This window comes from Ictidomys tridecemlineatus, chromosome 5, assembly GCF_052094955.1.
Source record: "Ictidomys tridecemlineatus isolate mIctTri1 chromosome 5, mIctTri1.hap1, whole genome shotgun sequence".
In the NCBI taxonomy this organism is placed as follows: domain Eukaryota; kingdom Metazoa; phylum Chordata; class Mammalia; order Rodentia; family Sciuridae; genus Ictidomys; species Ictidomys tridecemlineatus.
Genome location: NC_135481.1, coordinates 7,783,477 through 7,801,573, shown reverse-complemented (window position 1 = coordinate 7,801,573; position 18,097 = coordinate 7,783,477). Strand labels below are relative to the sequence as shown.

The window sequence follows — 18,097 nt, the reverse complement described above, 5'->3', positions numbered from 1 at the left end:
CATGTAAAAGTATCTTTGTCCGTCTTCTCTCTCAAACTATCATTGAAAACCCTTGATTGAAGACTGAGTGCAGACTGAGTGAAGTCCCCTTTGATAAGTGTTGGGGGTATGTTCATGAAGCAGACATCATCTCTGGCTTCAGCAAGCTCAGAATTTAGTGTAAAGACAAAGATGAAATGGTAGAAGATCATGAAGGAACAGTATATGCAAAACACAAAAGCATATTAAGAATTTGGTTGAGATGCTGGAACATTCAGGGAAGATGGGTGTTAAAGAAGGGTCAGATTCTAAAGAATCATCAAAGGTATTTGGGCCTTTTATAGACAGGGAAAAAAAGTCATTGGGGTATTTTAAGCAAATAGATGTGATCCCGTTTACTCTTGAAAATATTTCCTTATAACATACACAAGCATCATATACAGTCTGCAGGCCAGTGCCAGGCCATTGTTACCAAAACATGATGAGATAAATACACAAATCAAAAGTTTTAGCAAATTGACAAAGTGATTTTCTGTTTCTTATACCAAATGTTATATAAAAGCTGGGCTCCAAAATTTTTCAAATATTTTTGGAAGAATCACAAGGCTATTTGGCCATAGCTACTAAAACTGAACCTATTCTCACTCTGCAAACCACTTCAATACTTCTATACTATAAAATACTTTATTACTTCTATCAGTATTTCATTTGTATTATATTACACAAAAGAATCAATCTGTAATGGAGTAAAAAATTTTAAGAACAGAAAACTAGCTTTTATCCTAGAAACAGTGCTGTAGAGAATGGACTAGTTGGGATAAGCCTGGACCCAGTCATACTAATTGGCATGTTGCTGTAATACCTCAATCAAAAGGGTATGAGAATGCAGACTGACATGGCATTCATAGAATGGGAAGAAGTCAAGAGCTATAACAGAAGTAGGATTATCAGAATTTGGACACTGAATCAGTGTGAAAACTGAGGAAGAAGGAAGAGTATAGAAGAGGAAAATATATTTTTGAGGATCTGCTGAGAGTTGAACCCTTATCCCTGTGCATTACTGTGATAGCATGCTATAAAACTTTATTTTTAATTTTGGAGTTTTTTGGAATATGTAAATTAGCTGTAACTCATCCAGCTATAGGATTATGACTATTGCAGTTTTCTCGGTACATACGTGACAATACAAAAGCTGTATTATTATTTTCTATGTATATTGCTATCACATCACAAGGAAGAAAGAATGGTAGCAACATTTACAATTTAAATAAATGACTAAGCTTTTTAAAATTTCTGATTGTAAATTTTATTGCAAAAATATTTTTCATTTAATAACAATCTTTGCATGTTTCTGGCATGGGGAAGAGCAGTTCTTCTCTTTAGTTTTTAATTGTTAGTTTTTAATCTTAGAAGTATGTGTTCTTACTGGGCATGTTGGTGAATGCCTATAATCCCAGCAACTCCAGAGGCTGAGGCAGGAGGATCACAAATTCAAGGCCAGCCTCAGCAACTTAGCAAGCCCCTGTCTCAAAATCTAAAAGGACTGAGGATGTAGCTTAGTGGTTAAGAGCTGCTGGGTTCAAACCTTAGTACTGCTCTCTACCACCCCACCAAAAGTGTGGGTTCCTATCTAGTTTCCATATTGATTTATATAATCATAAAATGTATTTTACTGTGCACAGAGAAGGAGCAATGCAATGATTAATTTACATACTTGATTATACTGCCAAACTCCAGACATGCTGGAGCCATTAATTGATAGATTAATGCCCAGAACATCAGAAGAATCAGGCACACATGTTTGACAGAGTCTACATATACATATCTCTCCTATCCATCTCAATCACCAACCAACAAACACACACTTTAGTGTTTCAAAGAAGCTTCAAGGCTTGTTGAACTGTAGAATGCTATTAGAAGAGCTAAAAAGTAGTATTATAATGGTGGGGTTATATTAGTTTGCTAGAGCTGCTATAACAAAGAATCACAAACTGGGTGGCTTTAGCAACAGAAATTTATCTTCTTTCAATCCTAGAGGCTTGAAGTCCTAGATAAGATGCCAAAGGTTTGGTTTCGCCTGAGGCCTCTCTTCTTGGCTCATAGATGACTGTTTCTCGCTGTGTCTCACTTGGCTTTTCTCTATGTAAGGCGTGCCCCTAGTGTTTTTTCTTCCTCTTATAAGAAATATTAGACATGTTGGATTAGTATTCCATCCTAACAGTCTCTTCAAAGAACTTATCTCCAAATATAGTTATATTCTGAAGTACTAGGGTTTTTGAAGTTTGGGGGACACAATTCAGGTTGGAATAGGTTGCATCCTATTTTTTTTTTTTACATAGATGATGCAATGATCCTGCCTATGCTGAAAACCAAAATGGTGTAGCAGAGAATTGCTCTTCTCTTCCCCATGCCAAGACATGCAAAGAAAGTGGAGAAGTTCCTTCACACAAAAATTGTATAAAATACAGACATAGTATAAAAATAATCTAACCATTTTAGCTATATATTTTCTTCCCATTTCAGCTACAGTTGAGTTCTGAAATGTTTGCTGAGTGCTCTCCCTAAGGTAGCTGAAATGAGGAGAAAATATATAGCTAAAATGGTTACATATTAGATTTCTTGTACTACTGAAGAAAAACATTCTAGTCCAGAAAAATCTGTGAAGTCAATTTATCTTCTTAGGTAGTAACTAAGATTACAAAATGATGTGATTTTGTAAGTAATTGCTAAAAAATTCTGTATAAGATGGCTTTTTATCCTACCTTGAAGTTCTTCTCCCCCTTCCCTCTTTCTTTTGCCTGACTTAAAACCTTAACTTGCATATAGAAACCTTTCCTGACCCTTTCCCCAAAATATAATTGCTTCCTCCATTAATCTCATTTAAAAATCTTTTATCATCAAGTACTTAAAGTAATGTTATCTATAATTATGTAACTAATGTTGATTCCATTCACCAAATTTTAAGCTTCATGAGGGACAGCAACCATGCCTCTTATTTTCACCACAGTTAACTTGTATTTCCTTGCTCTAAGAAAACATTCAACATATATTTGTAGGGTAATTAAACTAACAGAATATTCCCTACTACAAATAAATATTTCATTTGGTTATAATTTCATCCCTGGGAAATTGGACTGACTTCATTTGTATTTCTGTCTAGAATGTGGCAGATCAGATTGCATTTCAAGTTGCTGGTGGATTAACAGCCCTTGAACACATCCTTCAAGTAGTGGCCCCAGCCACAAATGTGAACACAGTTTCACGAATTCCTCCTAAGTAAGTACAGTTTTTAAATCTGTCTTTCACATTCCATTTGTGAGTCATTTCTGCCCTATGATTTCCATATGGGAGACCACAGGAAAATTATGTGTATATTTGGTTTTGAATAGTAAAAGCTTACACTCTCTATTAGGGAGAAAACAGAGGTGCTTGATTTCACTTACAAAATTCAAATTGAGCCAGAAAAGCCTTTATAAGGAAACCTCTTTGTCTACAAATTACTCTAATCATTGGTCAAGAAGAATTGGTGAACTACTGAGCAGTTTTGCTTCCAGAAATTGAACAGAAATAAATAGAAATGAATATTAATAACAGAAAATTTAATTTTTTATTAATTTAAAAAAATTTATATGACAGAATGCATTACAATTCTTATTATACAAATAGAGCACAATTTTTTATATCTCTGGTTGTATACAAAGTATATTCACACCAATTCGTGTCTTTATATATACTTTGGATAATGTCCATCACATTCCACCATCATTTCCAACCTCCTGCCCCATCCCTTCCCCTACCCTTCAGTAGATGAATAGATTTTTTTAAAATGTGGCGTGGCATATATATATATATATATATATATATATATATATATATATACACACACACAAACACACACACACAATGGAATGTTACTCGGCAATAAAAGAGAATAAAATTATGGCATTTGCAAGTAAATGGATGGAGTTGGAGAAGATAATGCTAAGTGAAGTTGGCCAATCCCAAAAAACCAAATGCCGAATGTTTTCTCTGATATAAGGAGGCTGATTCATAGTGGGGTAGGGAGGGGGAGCATGGAAGGAATAGACAAACCTCAGAAAATTAAATTTTTGTGTTGTGTGTAAAAAAGGAGGTAAGTACATTAACAAACTGAAATTTGAAGAAATTCCATGTACAGAAAAGCACTCTAAGGCTAAGACTTCCATAATCTAAATTCCCAACCAACCAGTTGCTGGAACTGAATAGCACTTTTGTCATTAACTATAAATTGTTCTTTGTCATAAGGATCCTGTACAGCATTTGGATTTCATCTCTGCTTTCCTAATTCTTTTACTCCTTGGCCACTGAGCTATAATAGTATAGAGGGTTATTTTAGAAGTATTGTATTCCTGTTTTGTTAACAAGTACAATTTCTGGACTTTATTGGAGACTCTTATTTAGAGGATTTAAATGAGATGTTTTGATAAAAGTTCATTTATACCACTGAGAAAATTTTTTACTATTTAGTTAATATAGTGAAGGCAATATGTCAGTTGTCCATTGGAATACAACAGGAGAGAAAAAGTCCAAAAATTTATCTTTTTCCCTGAGAGACATTTTAGTAAAATAGAAACAGCATTGGTTTTGGATTCAGACAAACTGGGGTTCTAGTTTGACCTCTACCAGTTACTAGCTGAAAGAATTTGGGCAAGTGGTTTAATCTCATTGCATGTGTTTTGACATCTGGTAAAACAGGGATGATCGTATTCAATTCATAGTGCTAATAAGGGGGATCAGTTCAAATGATGTATGTAGGAGCTCTTTGTAAACTGTTAAGTGTTAGGAGAAAGTTTTTTAGGTTATTGCTTTGCCTGATTTAAGACAAGTGTAGTCTGCTTGACTGGAGATATTTCCAAGTACAAACTTTTGGTCATTGTACTTATCACAGTTTTAAAATCAGAGCATACCCATCAGAGTAAGATTGTCCCATTTTAATTTGAGGAAAAAATAAGTCTGCTGCTGCTGCTGTGGCTTTTATAAAGTGTACCTGTGTATTCATATCACACAAATTAATAAAGGTGCTTTTTACTTCTTTACAGTATGTTATTTTTTCTGCCCATAGCAAATGAGCCCTATTCAAGTAAAGCAATATTAATTGAATATAATAAAAAATAAATTTAGAATGATTTAAAACAGAGCTTTACTTACTAGAATTATCATTAGCAAGATATCACAAATTGATTCTCCCAAGTAAAATAAAATGAAACTTGTGACTTTATGCAGTTTACCCACTTGACAGTATTGCATCTACTTGATCTTTGAGTTGATGAGACAGAAGTTAATTTTTATTGAGTGTCTTCAGTGCCTAGAATGTGCTAGATGCTCTGCGTGTATTGCTTTGTTTACTCTTAGTCACCAGCAAGCACATATATGGTTCACTGCCTGATGAGGGTTGGGAACACTCATTTGGAGTACGACTGCCACCTGAGAGAACTGTCATGTTCCTTTAGAAACAGTGCTCATTCCTTCCAAATGGCAGCAGAAACGTTCAGAATTGCTTTCCTATGACTATTATGATTTTGTCCCCCAAACCTTTTTTTTTTTTTCTTTCTCTTGGGCTAGTGTAGAGGCTGGTGTAGTTCATCTGAGAGTGGAAAAGAGACATGTCATTGTGTTCCAGAAGCAGATACATACTCTTGGGCTCTCAGTCCCAATGCCTAAGGCAACCATTTTCTATGGATTACTTTCACAGGATGAGTAGTACGCATGTGTGCTCATGAGAATGAGATTGAAATAGATCCTGACCTTAGGGAACTTAATCATGAAAAAGTGAGATATATTAAGTTCTAAAAATTCGTAATGCCCTTCCTATGTTACCTTTATAAAATAATCGCCCATGTACTACACACAAGACTCTTCAAAAAAGGAATGTTTCGCTATATATCTGGTGTCTCTGGACTTAGCATCTTGAGATGCCTGGCTTATGTACTTGCTTATTATTATGATTTCTTGAGTCATTTGGCTGTTCTCAGTGGGGGCTCAGCTATTATAAAATCTTTATCTTTATCTTCAGTTTACAGCACAGTCCAGACATTCCGAATTTTCACTATGAGCTTCCTTCCCTATTACTCTTTCACTTCTCTTTTTGACTTGACATTATTGCCTTAGCTCTTTTTCTTTTCTTGTGTCCTTTTTGTTTTGTTTTTGTTTTTTTCCAGAGGATTTTGAATACCAGTTGTTCTAGGGATTGTACCCATGCCTAAGCAGCTGTATTTTACACCAGGTGATGCTTCCTTTACTGGTCATAGCTGATTAAACTCAAAAGAGGGGACATTTGATTCAAGAAGAACCAATCTATAGAGCAACCAATATAGGATTTATAATCCAGTATGAAAAGTTAAACTGGGCCAATCAAGTTTCTCTCTCAGGAATTGGCAGTTAGGAAATTTCATAACTTGAAGTAAGTTTTTCCTTGGGTATTTGAACTTGAAAAAGTATGTATAAAAACTTCTGGGATGGCCATTACTGGGCTGTGTATACTCCCAAGTTTAGCAGGACTAAGGAAGGCCTTTTGGGGCCAAAAAGAAAAAAGAGGAGGCTGGACCTGGAAATGAAAGCAGGTCCAGTCCACAGAGCTGGCATTGTTCTTGTCCTCCTGAGGTCTGGTGGTTCATGTTCTCCTCTATTCACCTGAAAGTCCCCAGTAGGCTTACAATAAATAGCTCTTTTTACTTGAAATATTTTGAGTAGATTTTCATCCCTTCCAACCAAAAGAGCCTGAGACTTTTAAATACACAAATATTACACGTTCTTTTAACTTTACATTGTATTGAAAATATTTGACTATGCTGTGAGCCTTTCTTGGAACCTTGTAATTGTTTTTCTAAGTCCTTTCATATTAAGGAAGTATGAATGCCTACCTTTGAAAGTAGGAGTGAATAGAGAAAGTTAACTGTGAGTTCCCTGGGATATAGTTCTTTATGAACATTAAATGGCATTCTGATAAGCTGGAGCTCACTTAACTTTCCTTTTTTTCTACTAACCACAATTTGATGAATCTATATAGAAATGACATATATTAAACTTGCTCTTTCTAAACCCCAAAGTAAACACACTTAAAATAATGAATCTACAGTGAAGAGCTTATCTTAAAAATCAAAGAAAATATATTATGCATGGTTCTTTAAGAATATTATATAAGTTCTATAAGGATAGATAACATTATTCCTCAGATTCTTTGTAGTTCAAGTACTACCTTCCTACAAGCCATTGGATCCCAGATTAAATATCTCATTATTAACTTTAGAATTAGCACTTTATAAACAAGAAAAATGTATTTCCTCAGATCCTGCTGTCTCAGACGTGATCATAATGGCCACATTCCAACTTCTTAATTAAAAAAAAAATTGTTCATGAGAAATTTAATCATTTTACCAGTGCTATATCTGAAATTTAGAAGATTGCTGCCTAATATGAAGATAAGGTTCAGATGTTCAGAAGGTGAAAAGATTATAAGAGTAACCATCCACAGATGCCTCTTTTCCTCACTTTCTACCTTTTCCCCTCAAATTCTAGCAGGATTTTAATTCTGTAGCTACAAGATAAAGGTTTTTATATTTTTAAGTTAATAATGTGCCTTTATTGATAGATTTATCAGTGTAGTTTACTGCTAGGGAAAAAATACAGTGTTTGTAGAAGACAAATGTTAAATCATCTTACAGTGCTTAACACAAAGAATAAAATCATTGGTTTGTATCATTCTGAGGCAGGCATTTTTCAAATTGCAGTTTCATTCTTTTCAAGGAAACCAAAAATTACTCCATATTACCTATCTACCCACAAACACGACATACTCCAGTACGCTATGCGGGTTTTTCAGAGCATTGCATGTCTCTTATTCCTCCCCTACCCCCTCTCTTTCACTGAAAAGAAATGCAAAACTTTATTCCAGAAGGTGTTGTTGTTTTTACCTGAAGTGCCAGTTCTGCTACTAAAGATTGAACTCATACTTGATAAGCAAAAATTGTACTAGTAGGCATTAGATTCATGTTTTCTGATAAAAGCAGCAAAATTGAGACTTTTCTAACATAACCCAATCTACATTGTGGCACTTGCTTTCCATGTGGAGCTATCAAGTATATTACATTTATTCAATAGCCAGAGTCTTTAGCATGTTTTTACGAAATTATGATTTTATATGAATGAAGAGATTAAAGCTAAACTAATTTTCTGAACTAGACAGAGCATCCTAATCTGGTGTTCTCCTTTCACTATCTTTATTGGCTGCTTGGCATCACCCAAGAGGTACTACCAATCTTTAATATTTTGTGACTTTCTTCTGAGTTCAGGTATTTTTGTCTTCAAAGAGCTTACATCATGGTTGGGAAGATAGAACTAAATTAGTAAGGTATTCTATACTACACAATACAATAAAACAAAATTAAAGTATAAGCAGAAAAGTACTATATTTAGTTCAGGGTTGGAATCTGTAAAGGTCCGGTTTGTACTTTTTTCCCCTAATTTGTGAACATAAGCTTTCACTGTTTAATAAAAGTAAAATACAATTTAATTGATATTATTAAAAATACTGTTTTCATTTCTGTGAATTGCTGAGTGTTTAGTGTTATTCTGTTTGTTTAGTTTTTACCTTTTGTTGGGGAAGAGTATTGTTTGGTTGATTAGTTTTGGATTTGGGACTTACATTTTGTTGGGAGTTTTTTGTTTGTTTGTTTGTTTGTTTTGTAATACTGTGAGTGCAAGAAGTGATCTGTGAAATTAGTCCTTTGTTTCACCTGGTAGGTTAAAGACAAAAGAAAAAGCTAACAGAAACTGGGAAAAGTGAACCAGAATCCACTTGTAGCTGTTTGTACTTATGAGTCTTAGAAAAGAAATAACATGTCTGTGTACCTGAAACACCTTTTTCAGAACTCAAATCAGGTGGAAAATTTGACATATATTTCATCAAAGGATTTACTTCCCATAAATTATAGATGTAGATATTATAGAACTAGAACTCATATACCCACCTCAGGGTGTCTACTAAATTATGGGCTCTCATAACATGAATAAAACAATATTTGCAAGTGCAGGTGAAATGTAGAATCTACAATCTACTGTTAAACAATTGCTTATTTCTTGCAGGATTATTTTAATGTAATTTTAAATATTTTTAAATAAAGGTTTACTAAAATTGAATAACTTTCCTCAGTAGACAATAAAAATTTTAAAAAATGTTTTGCAAGCTAATTAGCCATAATGATTGATAAATACTCCTCTTCATTTGACATATTGAGGTATTTTGTTTATGTCTCAAAAGGCTTTACAGAGATAGTTACAGTTGACAGCTGTTGTACCACTAATAAGATTAAAGTAAAGAAATTAGTTGTGTCAACTTTAATCTGCTGTTTAAAACTGCAGACCACCTGGGGTCTTCTCCAGAGCCAGCATGTTCATCTGTGAATTTTAAATTACATAACCAGATCCTACTTAAACACATATCTAAAGACTTGCTAATCATAGCTGTCTGTATTAACAAATTTATGTTAGCAGTAAAAATAATGCTTTAGCTTTAGAGTTTAATATTAATATATTAATTTGATGCTCACCCTACATTTTTAAATGTATTATTGTAATCTTTGAACCAACACTTTCTCAGGCAGAGATTAATTTGAGGAAATGCAGAAAGTCTAATTACGTTGGTGCTTAAAATAAATATGATTTCCCATCTAAAATCAGAATATGTCTCTATGGAATAATTAAATTATTTATTCTATTTGTGTTGAATTGACCAATTAAACAGAAATTCTTGAAATAACACATCTAGTTAAAATTTATTACTCTTTTCTCTGAGGTATTGTTATAATTAGTTTGATTTTAAAATTAATTTTGGTATTGTTGAAATATTACATTTTATATGATATGCAAAATAATAATTATCTGTGATTATTATATTAAGTTGGGATCTAAATTCAAGTGTAGGATGCAAATAATTTATATCCCCACAGTGGTTGGTTAGTAAGCATTATTAACATCTCATTTAAAAAAAATATTTTGAACTGATTTGCTGTTGCAGCATCTTTGCCTCTCCCATTCATTGTCCCCTCCTGCTGGTAAGTGTTCCAGCATGGAAAAGAATAGGGCGGCAAGGCTGGGAAGGCAGTGTATATACATTACTTACTAGTTAACCCAGTGCCATAGATTTTAAAAAAAAAAAATCCCTTCATCCACAAAATATCCAAATATCACAATTATTCATTGCAATAAAAACTCCAAGATTGTGTCCCAAGTTCAGCTTCTCTGTGGTCACAAAAATCAAAATTGAATAATTTCCTCCTCTTTAAATGTTTTACAAAATTCATTCCCTGAGTTTTTTTCTGAGAAGATTTTTTTTATTAATCAAGACTTCTTTATCTAATTGTACTGATTTAATATATTTAATTTGGTCAATAAAATAAGACCATTAAAATATTTCTTTATGCGTGAGACCACATATATTACTTTTTATAAGTACATTTTTCATGTCAAATACTATTTTTATTTAGTTCTATTTAACACATTTATTCCAGTCAGTACCATACATTTAAAATCTATTTGATACAACAGACCCAAAATAGACACCAACAAAAATTTTCTCCCTTGCCACAGTAAATAACTTTATAAACATAAATCAGCAGTCTTTTTTCTGTTAACCAACTATAATTCTCCATGTTTCTCTGTAAATCAAAAGTCACTATTTTAGCAACATATACTACATAAAGTCATTCTTTCTATGAAGATGTACCAGAAGATGGATTTGATATTATTTTTTTAGTATACTCTTTTTTAATATACTGTCTTTATGTTTGTAGATGAGAACTGTTTTTGCTTGTTTTTAAATTTTAAAGATCATAAACCTTCCATGTGTTTTCTGTCCTGAGAAGTTTGATAGTTTTTTTTTAACCTGTTTTGGGAGAATAAAATACTCTAGTCATTGATTTTTGTCATCAAGATATATTTTCAGTTCTTGCTGTGGATCAGAAAGTGTCTTAGATGTTGTAGACACAAAAATCAAATAAAACAGGCAGTTAATAAACTTGCAAAAGACTTGAAAAGATTTTTCACCAAAGAACATATACAGATAACATATAAGCACATGAATATATGTTCAAGGAATTTAAGAAATGCAAATTAAAACCATATTGAACTACTTCAGCAATCAACTATAATCACTTAAAAAATAAAACTGATAATATCAATTTTTTTTTCTTTTTTCTTTTTTTTTTTTTTTTCATGGTACCAGGGATTAAATTCAGGAGCACTCAACCACTGAGCTCCATCCCCTGACCTATTTTTCTCTATTTTATTTAGAGACAGGGCCTCAATGAGTTGTTTAGCGGCCTTGCTTTTTGCTAAGGCTGGCTCGTGCCTCAGCCTCCCGAGCTGCTAGGATTATAGGCGTGTGCCACTATGCCTGGCAATACCGGCAGTACTTATGAGCAGAGAGATAAGTTAAAATTCTCCTATATCACTGATGAGAAACAAAATGATACAGCTACTTTGGAAAGAGTATATAGTAAGTTTCTCATAAAGTTATACATATACTTAATGTATGGCCCAGCCATTCCATGCCTAGGTAGTTACCCCAAAGAAATAAAAATACATGTTCTCACAAAAACTTACAAATGAATATTTATAGAAGCTTAACTCATAATCACCCAAAACTGGAAATAATCCAAATATTTTCACCTGGTGAATGAGTAAACAAACTGTAAAACATTCAGTGACATACTACTCAGCAATATAAAGGACCAACAGGCCCAAAACAAAGAACAGAGATGCGGCTGCCGTGCTGGGTGGTCCCTTCTCTGGGCACTACCTTGGTTACCTCTGCCAAGAGAATTTTTATGCTCCCTCTGCGGTAGCTGCCACTGAACTGAAAGTCTTCTGTCAATCAACCACTGCTTGTACCGCTACTGCCATTGCTGCTGAGTCTGATTCCCCTGCTGCCAACCTGAGGTCACCTGGAGGTCTTCTTTCCGGGTACTGCTGCCACAGAAGAAACCACTGCCGCGGATGCAACTGAAGCCAACACTGCTGCTGATCGTGTGGTGATGCTGCCCCCAAAGCTGCAATTGCAGCTGCTCCTGCTGCAGCCACCACTACTGCTACCCACTGCCTGCTGCCAACAACCACCACCATTACCGCTACTGCCATGGCCTAGAGGACTGTTTCGGGGGAGACTCCAGGTTTGGTTACATGTGGCTGCACCCATTTTGGGACAGCAGCCGGGGCCTGGGGCCTGGGTGCCTTCAGGTTTACCACTACAAGAGCCTGTCTCTGGGGACTCCAGCTAGGACCTGCAGGTCCAGTTGGGGGTGCCTGCAGATTTGGAGGAGCCTGGGGTCTTCCTGCTCAGAATGCTGGTGGCCCTTTTCTTGATGCTACTTCTCAGAGTTGCTCCTTTGCATGAGTGTATCCCTGGTGGTCTCTCTACAAGTAGAAGCAGCATTGAGATCTTGGAACTTCAACATGGTTCCAGATCGGTGGAACATAGACTAGGTGTGCCACGGCTGATCTGGGTTTGGTGATCCCAAGAGACATAGAAGCAGGGCTGAGAAATTGTTGAACACTGACAGAGACAGTTGGACTTTCCAGCAAGATTTATTTTATTTTATTTCATTTTTTGATTCACTAATCTCTTTACCGTATGTGGAACAGGATGTTTTTTATGCATCAGTGTGTAGAGCACAATGATATATGAAGGTTGTTTTGCCTTTTTGTTGTATTCTTATGTCTTTAATTTTTTTCTCTACATTTGTTGTATTCTTCCTCTCTCTTGAGTCTATTTTCTTAGATTTTCATTCCACATTTTCTCCAACAGCCAATCTCTGTCAGCTCCTCTTCTACTCTTCCTGTGAATTTTTACTTCTAGCTTCTCTCTTCCTCCCTTGTGAATATTCCATACTACACTACCTCTGTTCTCTCATCTACCGTTTGAAATTGTAAATCATTTTAACAAATATTATGTTTGTACTATAGATAGTTATTGAACTCATCATTTTGGTTTAATGCAAGGAAGCAATAGATGCCTTAGTGGGAAATATCCAAGAAGGAGTTCACATTGTATATAGTTAAAATGATATGTGAAGTAAAGGATAGTATAAGAAGTGAAAGACCCTTCAATAAAGAGTTAGAAATCGTGAAAAAAAAAAAAACAGAAATCCTCGAAATGAAGGAATCAGTGAACCAAATTATAAGTTCAATAGAAAGCATCACCAATAAACTAGACCATATGGAAGACAGAATCTCAGACAATTAAGACAAAATATATAATCTGAAAAGTAGAGTTGAACATGCAGAAAAGATGGTAAGAAACCATGAACAGAACATCCAAGAATTATGGGATAACATGAAAAGACCAAATTTAACAGTTATCGGGATAGATTAAGGAGCAAAGATACAAACCAAAGGAATGCACAATCTTTTCAATGATATAAAAGCAGAAAATTTCCCAAACCTAAAGTATGGAATGGAAAATCAAATACAAGAGGCTTACAAGACCCCAAATGTACAAAATTACAGCAGACCCACACCAAGACACATTATAATGAGAATGACTAACACAGAGAATAAAGATAAAATCTTAAAAGCTGTGAAATTAAAAAACAAATTATGTATAGGGGGCAACCAGTTCAGATCTCAAATGATTTCTCAACCCACATTCTCAAAGCTAGGAGGTCCTGGAATGATATATTTCGTGCTCTGAAGGAAAACACATGCCAACCAAGGATTTTATATCCATCAAAATTAAGTTTCAGATTTGAAGATAAAGTTAAAATATTTCATGATAAATAAAAATTAAAAAGAATTCACAACTAGAAAGCCTACACTACAGAGCATTCTCAACAAAATATTTCATTAGGATGAAGTGAAAAACAAAATGAAAACCAGCAAAGGGAGGATCTATACTAAAGGACATTCAACCAAATGAGAAACTAAGACAAATCAAAAATCAGAAATAAATCAAAATGACAGGGAATTCAAATCATATCTCAATAATCACCTTGAATGTTAATGGCCTAAACTTATCAATCAAAAGACATAGACTGGCAGATTGGATTAAAAACCAAAATCCAACAATATGCTATCTTCAAGAGACTCGCCTCGTGGGCAAAGACATCCACAGGCTAAAGGTGAAAGGCTGGGGGAAAAAACTATCACTCATTTGGATTCAGTAAACAAGTAGGGGTTTCCATTCTCATTTCAGACAAAGTAGACTTCAAACCAAAACTAATCAGAAGAGACAAAGAAGGATATAACATACTTCTTAAGGGAAATATATAAGCAGGACATAACAATTATAAATATTTGTGCCCCAAACAATGGAGCATCTATGTATATCAAACAAATCTTTCTCAATTTCAAGAGTCAGATAGACCACAGTATAATAGTACTGGGTGACTTTAACAGACCTCTCTCACTACTGGACAGATCTTCTAAACAAAAACTAAATAAGGAAACTATAGAACTAAAAAATACCATCAATAATTTAAACTTAATAGACATATATAGAATATTTCATCCATCAACAAACAGATATACTTTCTTCTCAGCAGCACATGGCTCCTTCTCTAAAATAGACCATATCTTATGCCACAAAGCAACCCTTAGTAAATTAAAAAAAAAAGCAGAGCTAATACACTGCATTCTATCACACCACAATGAAAGGAAATTAGAACAATGATAAAATGAAAAATATTGTAACAATTGGAGAATAAATAATACACTGTTGAATGAGAAATGGATAGTAAAAGAAAACAAGGATGAAATTAAAAAAATTCTTAGAGGGAAATGAGAACACTAATACAACATATCAAAATCTCTGGGACACTATGAAGGCAGTATTAAGAGGAAAGTTTATTGCATTGAGTGCATTCATTAAAAGAATAAAAAGTCAACAAATAAATGACCTAACACTACATCTCAGAGCCCTAGTAAAAGAAGAGTAAATCAACACCAAAAGCAGTAGAAAACAGGAAATAATTATCAGAGCTGAAATTAATGAAATCAAAACAAAAGAAACAATTGAAAGTATTGACAAAATAAATTTGGCTCTTTGAAAAAAATAAATAAACTAGATAAACCCCTAGCGATGCTAACGAAGAGAAAAAGAGAGAAAACTCAAATTACTAAAATACAGATGAAACATCACAATGGACACATCTGAAATACAGAAGATAATTAGAAACTTTTTTGAAAATTTATACTCTAATAAAAATAGAAAAGACATCAACAAATTTCTAGAGATATATAACCTATCCAAACTGAATGAGGAGGTCATACATGATTTAAACAGATCAATATCAAGTAATGAAATAGAAAACACCATCAAAAGCCTACCAACCAAGAAAAGCCCAAGCCAAGTTCTACAAGACTTTCAAAGAAGAGTTAACACCAACACTCCTCAAAGTATTTCATGAAATAGAAAGGGAGAGAACCCTTCCAAATTCAAGTCTATGAGGCTAATATCACCCTGATTCCAAAACCAGACAAAGACACATCAAGGAAAGAAAACTTCAAGCCAATATCTCTGATATTTGGAAAAATGCTCAATAAAATTCTTGAAAATCACATACAAAAACATATTAAAAAGATGGTGCACCACAATCAAGTGGGATTCATCCCAGGGATGCAGGGCTGGTTCAACATATGGAAATCAAAAAATGTAATTCATCATATTAATATACTTAAAAGCAAGAATCATATTATCATCTCAATAGATGCAGAAAAGCATTTGACAGGATACAGCATAGCTTCATGTTCAAAACACCAGAAAAACTAAGGATAGTAGGAACAAACCTCAACATTGTAAAACCTGTATTTGCTAAGCCCAAGGCCAGCATCATTCTAAATGAGAAAAATTGAAAGCATTCCCGCTAAAACTGGAATAAGACAAGGATGTCCTCTTTCACCACTTCTATTCAACATCATCCTTGAAACACTAGCCAGAGCAATTAAACAAAAGAAAGAAATTAAAGGCATACAAATAGGTAAAGAAGAAATCAAAACTATCACTATTTGCTGATGACATGATTCTACATCTAGAGGATCCAAAAAATTCCACCAGAAAACTTCTAGAACCAATAAATGAATTCAAAGTAGCAAGATATAAAATCCACACCCATAAATCAAATACATTCTTATACATCAGGGATAAATCCACTAAAAGAGACATTAGGAAAACTACTCTATCCACAATAGCCTCAAAAAACAATAAAGTACTGGGAATCAATCTAACAAAAGAAATGAAATACCTCTATAATGAAAACTACAGAAGACTAAAGAAAGAAATTGAAGAACACCTCAGAAGATGGAAAAATCTCCCATGCTCCTGAATAGACAGAATTAAGATTATCAAAATGTCCATACTACCAAAAGTGTTATACAGATTTAATGCAATTCCTATTAAAATCCCAATGACATTATTCATAGAAATAGAAAAAGCAATCATGAAATTTATTTGGAAAAATAAGAGACCCAGAATAGTTAAAGCAATCTTTATCAAGAAAAGTGAAGCAGGAAGCATCACAATATCAGATTTAAACTATATTACAGAGCTATAGTAACAAAAACGGCATGGTATTGGCACCAAAATAAACTTGTAGACTAGTGGTACAGAATAGAGAACACAGAAACAAACCCACATAAATACAGTTATCTTATGCTAGACAAAAGTGCAAAATACATTCACTGGAGAAAATATGGCCTATTCAGCAAATGATGCTGGCAAAACTGGAAATCATGTATAGCAAAATACAGTTAAACCTCTATTTTTCACCCTGCACAAAAATCAACTCAAAATGGATCAAAGACTTAGGCACTAGAACAGAGACCCTGCGCCTAATAGAAGAAAAAAATAGGCCCAAATCCTCACCACTTCAGCCTAAGATCTGACTTCCTTAACAAGACTCCTAAAGCACAAGAAGTAAAATCATGAATCAATAAATGGGATTGATTAAAATTAGAAAGCTTCTCAGTAAAGGAAACAATAAATAATGTGAAGTGAAAGCCTACAGATTGGGAGAAAATCTTTGCCACATATACCTCTGATAAAGCATTAATCTCAAGGATATATAAAGGACTTAATAAACTTAACACTAAAAAAAAATAACACAACCAATAAATGGAAATAAATAATAAAAGGAACTGAACCGACACTTAAGAAGAAATACAACTGATCAACACATTTATGAAAAAGTATTCAACATCTCTAGCAATTAGAGAAATGCAAATCAAAACTACTCTTAAGATTTCATCTCACTCCTCTCAGAATGGCAATCATCAAAAATACAGTCACCAATAAATGTTGGCGAGGGTATGGTGAAAAAGATACACTCATACATTGCTGGTGGGACTGCAAATTGGTGCAAACACTAAGGAAAGCAGTATGGAGATTCCTCAGAAAACTGGGAATGGAACTACCAGATGACCCAGCTATCCCACTCCTTCGTTTATACCCAAAGGACTTAAAATTAGCATACTATAGTGACACAGCCACATTAATGTTTATAGCAGCTCAGTTCACAATAGCTAGACTATGGAACCAACCTACCTGTCCCTCAATAGATGAATGGATAAAGAAAATGTGGTATATATACTCAGTGAAATATTACTCAGCTTTAAAGAAGAATGAAATTATGGCATTCACCAGTAAATAGTTGGACTTAGAGAATATCATGCTAAGCGAAATAAGCCAGTCCCACAAAACCAAAGGCCAAATTTTTCTCTAATATGCAGATGCTTATTCACAATATAGTGGGGGGCACTATGGAAGAACAACATTACCTTAGATTAGGTGGAGGGAAGTGATGGGAGGGGAGGGGATGTGGGGATAGGAAAGATAGTAGAATGAAACAGACATTATTACTAAATGTATATATTTGACAACATGACCATTAGGATTCTGCAACAGGTACGCTCAGAAAAATGAAATTATATCCCATCTATGTATGATATATCAAAGTGCATAAATGCATTCTTTTGTCATATATAACTAAAACAAATTTAAAAACAAAACAAAGAACAAAACTGGAGATATCATACTTCCTGATTTCAAAATATATACAAAGGTTTAGTAATTTAAAAAGTATGATATTGGCAT

At 34.0% G+C, this 18,097-nt stretch overlaps 1 protein-coding gene across 16 annotated transcripts in view; it reads left to right on the top strand.

The window, feature by feature from the left end:
* Scaper (S-phase cyclin A associated protein in the ER) overlaps positions 1-18,097 on the top strand; it is a 438,325-nt gene that overhangs the window by 299,551 nt on the left and 120,677 nt on the right. For all 16 annotated transcript variants that reach the window (XM_078049222.1, XM_078049220.1, XM_078049216.1 and 13 more), the window contains one exon: positions 3,140-3,255. In XM_078049222.1, coding sequence (XP_077905348.1) covers positions 3,140-3,255 — 116 coding nt within the window. The remainder of the gene's footprint in view (positions 1-3,139; positions 3,256-18,097) is intronic.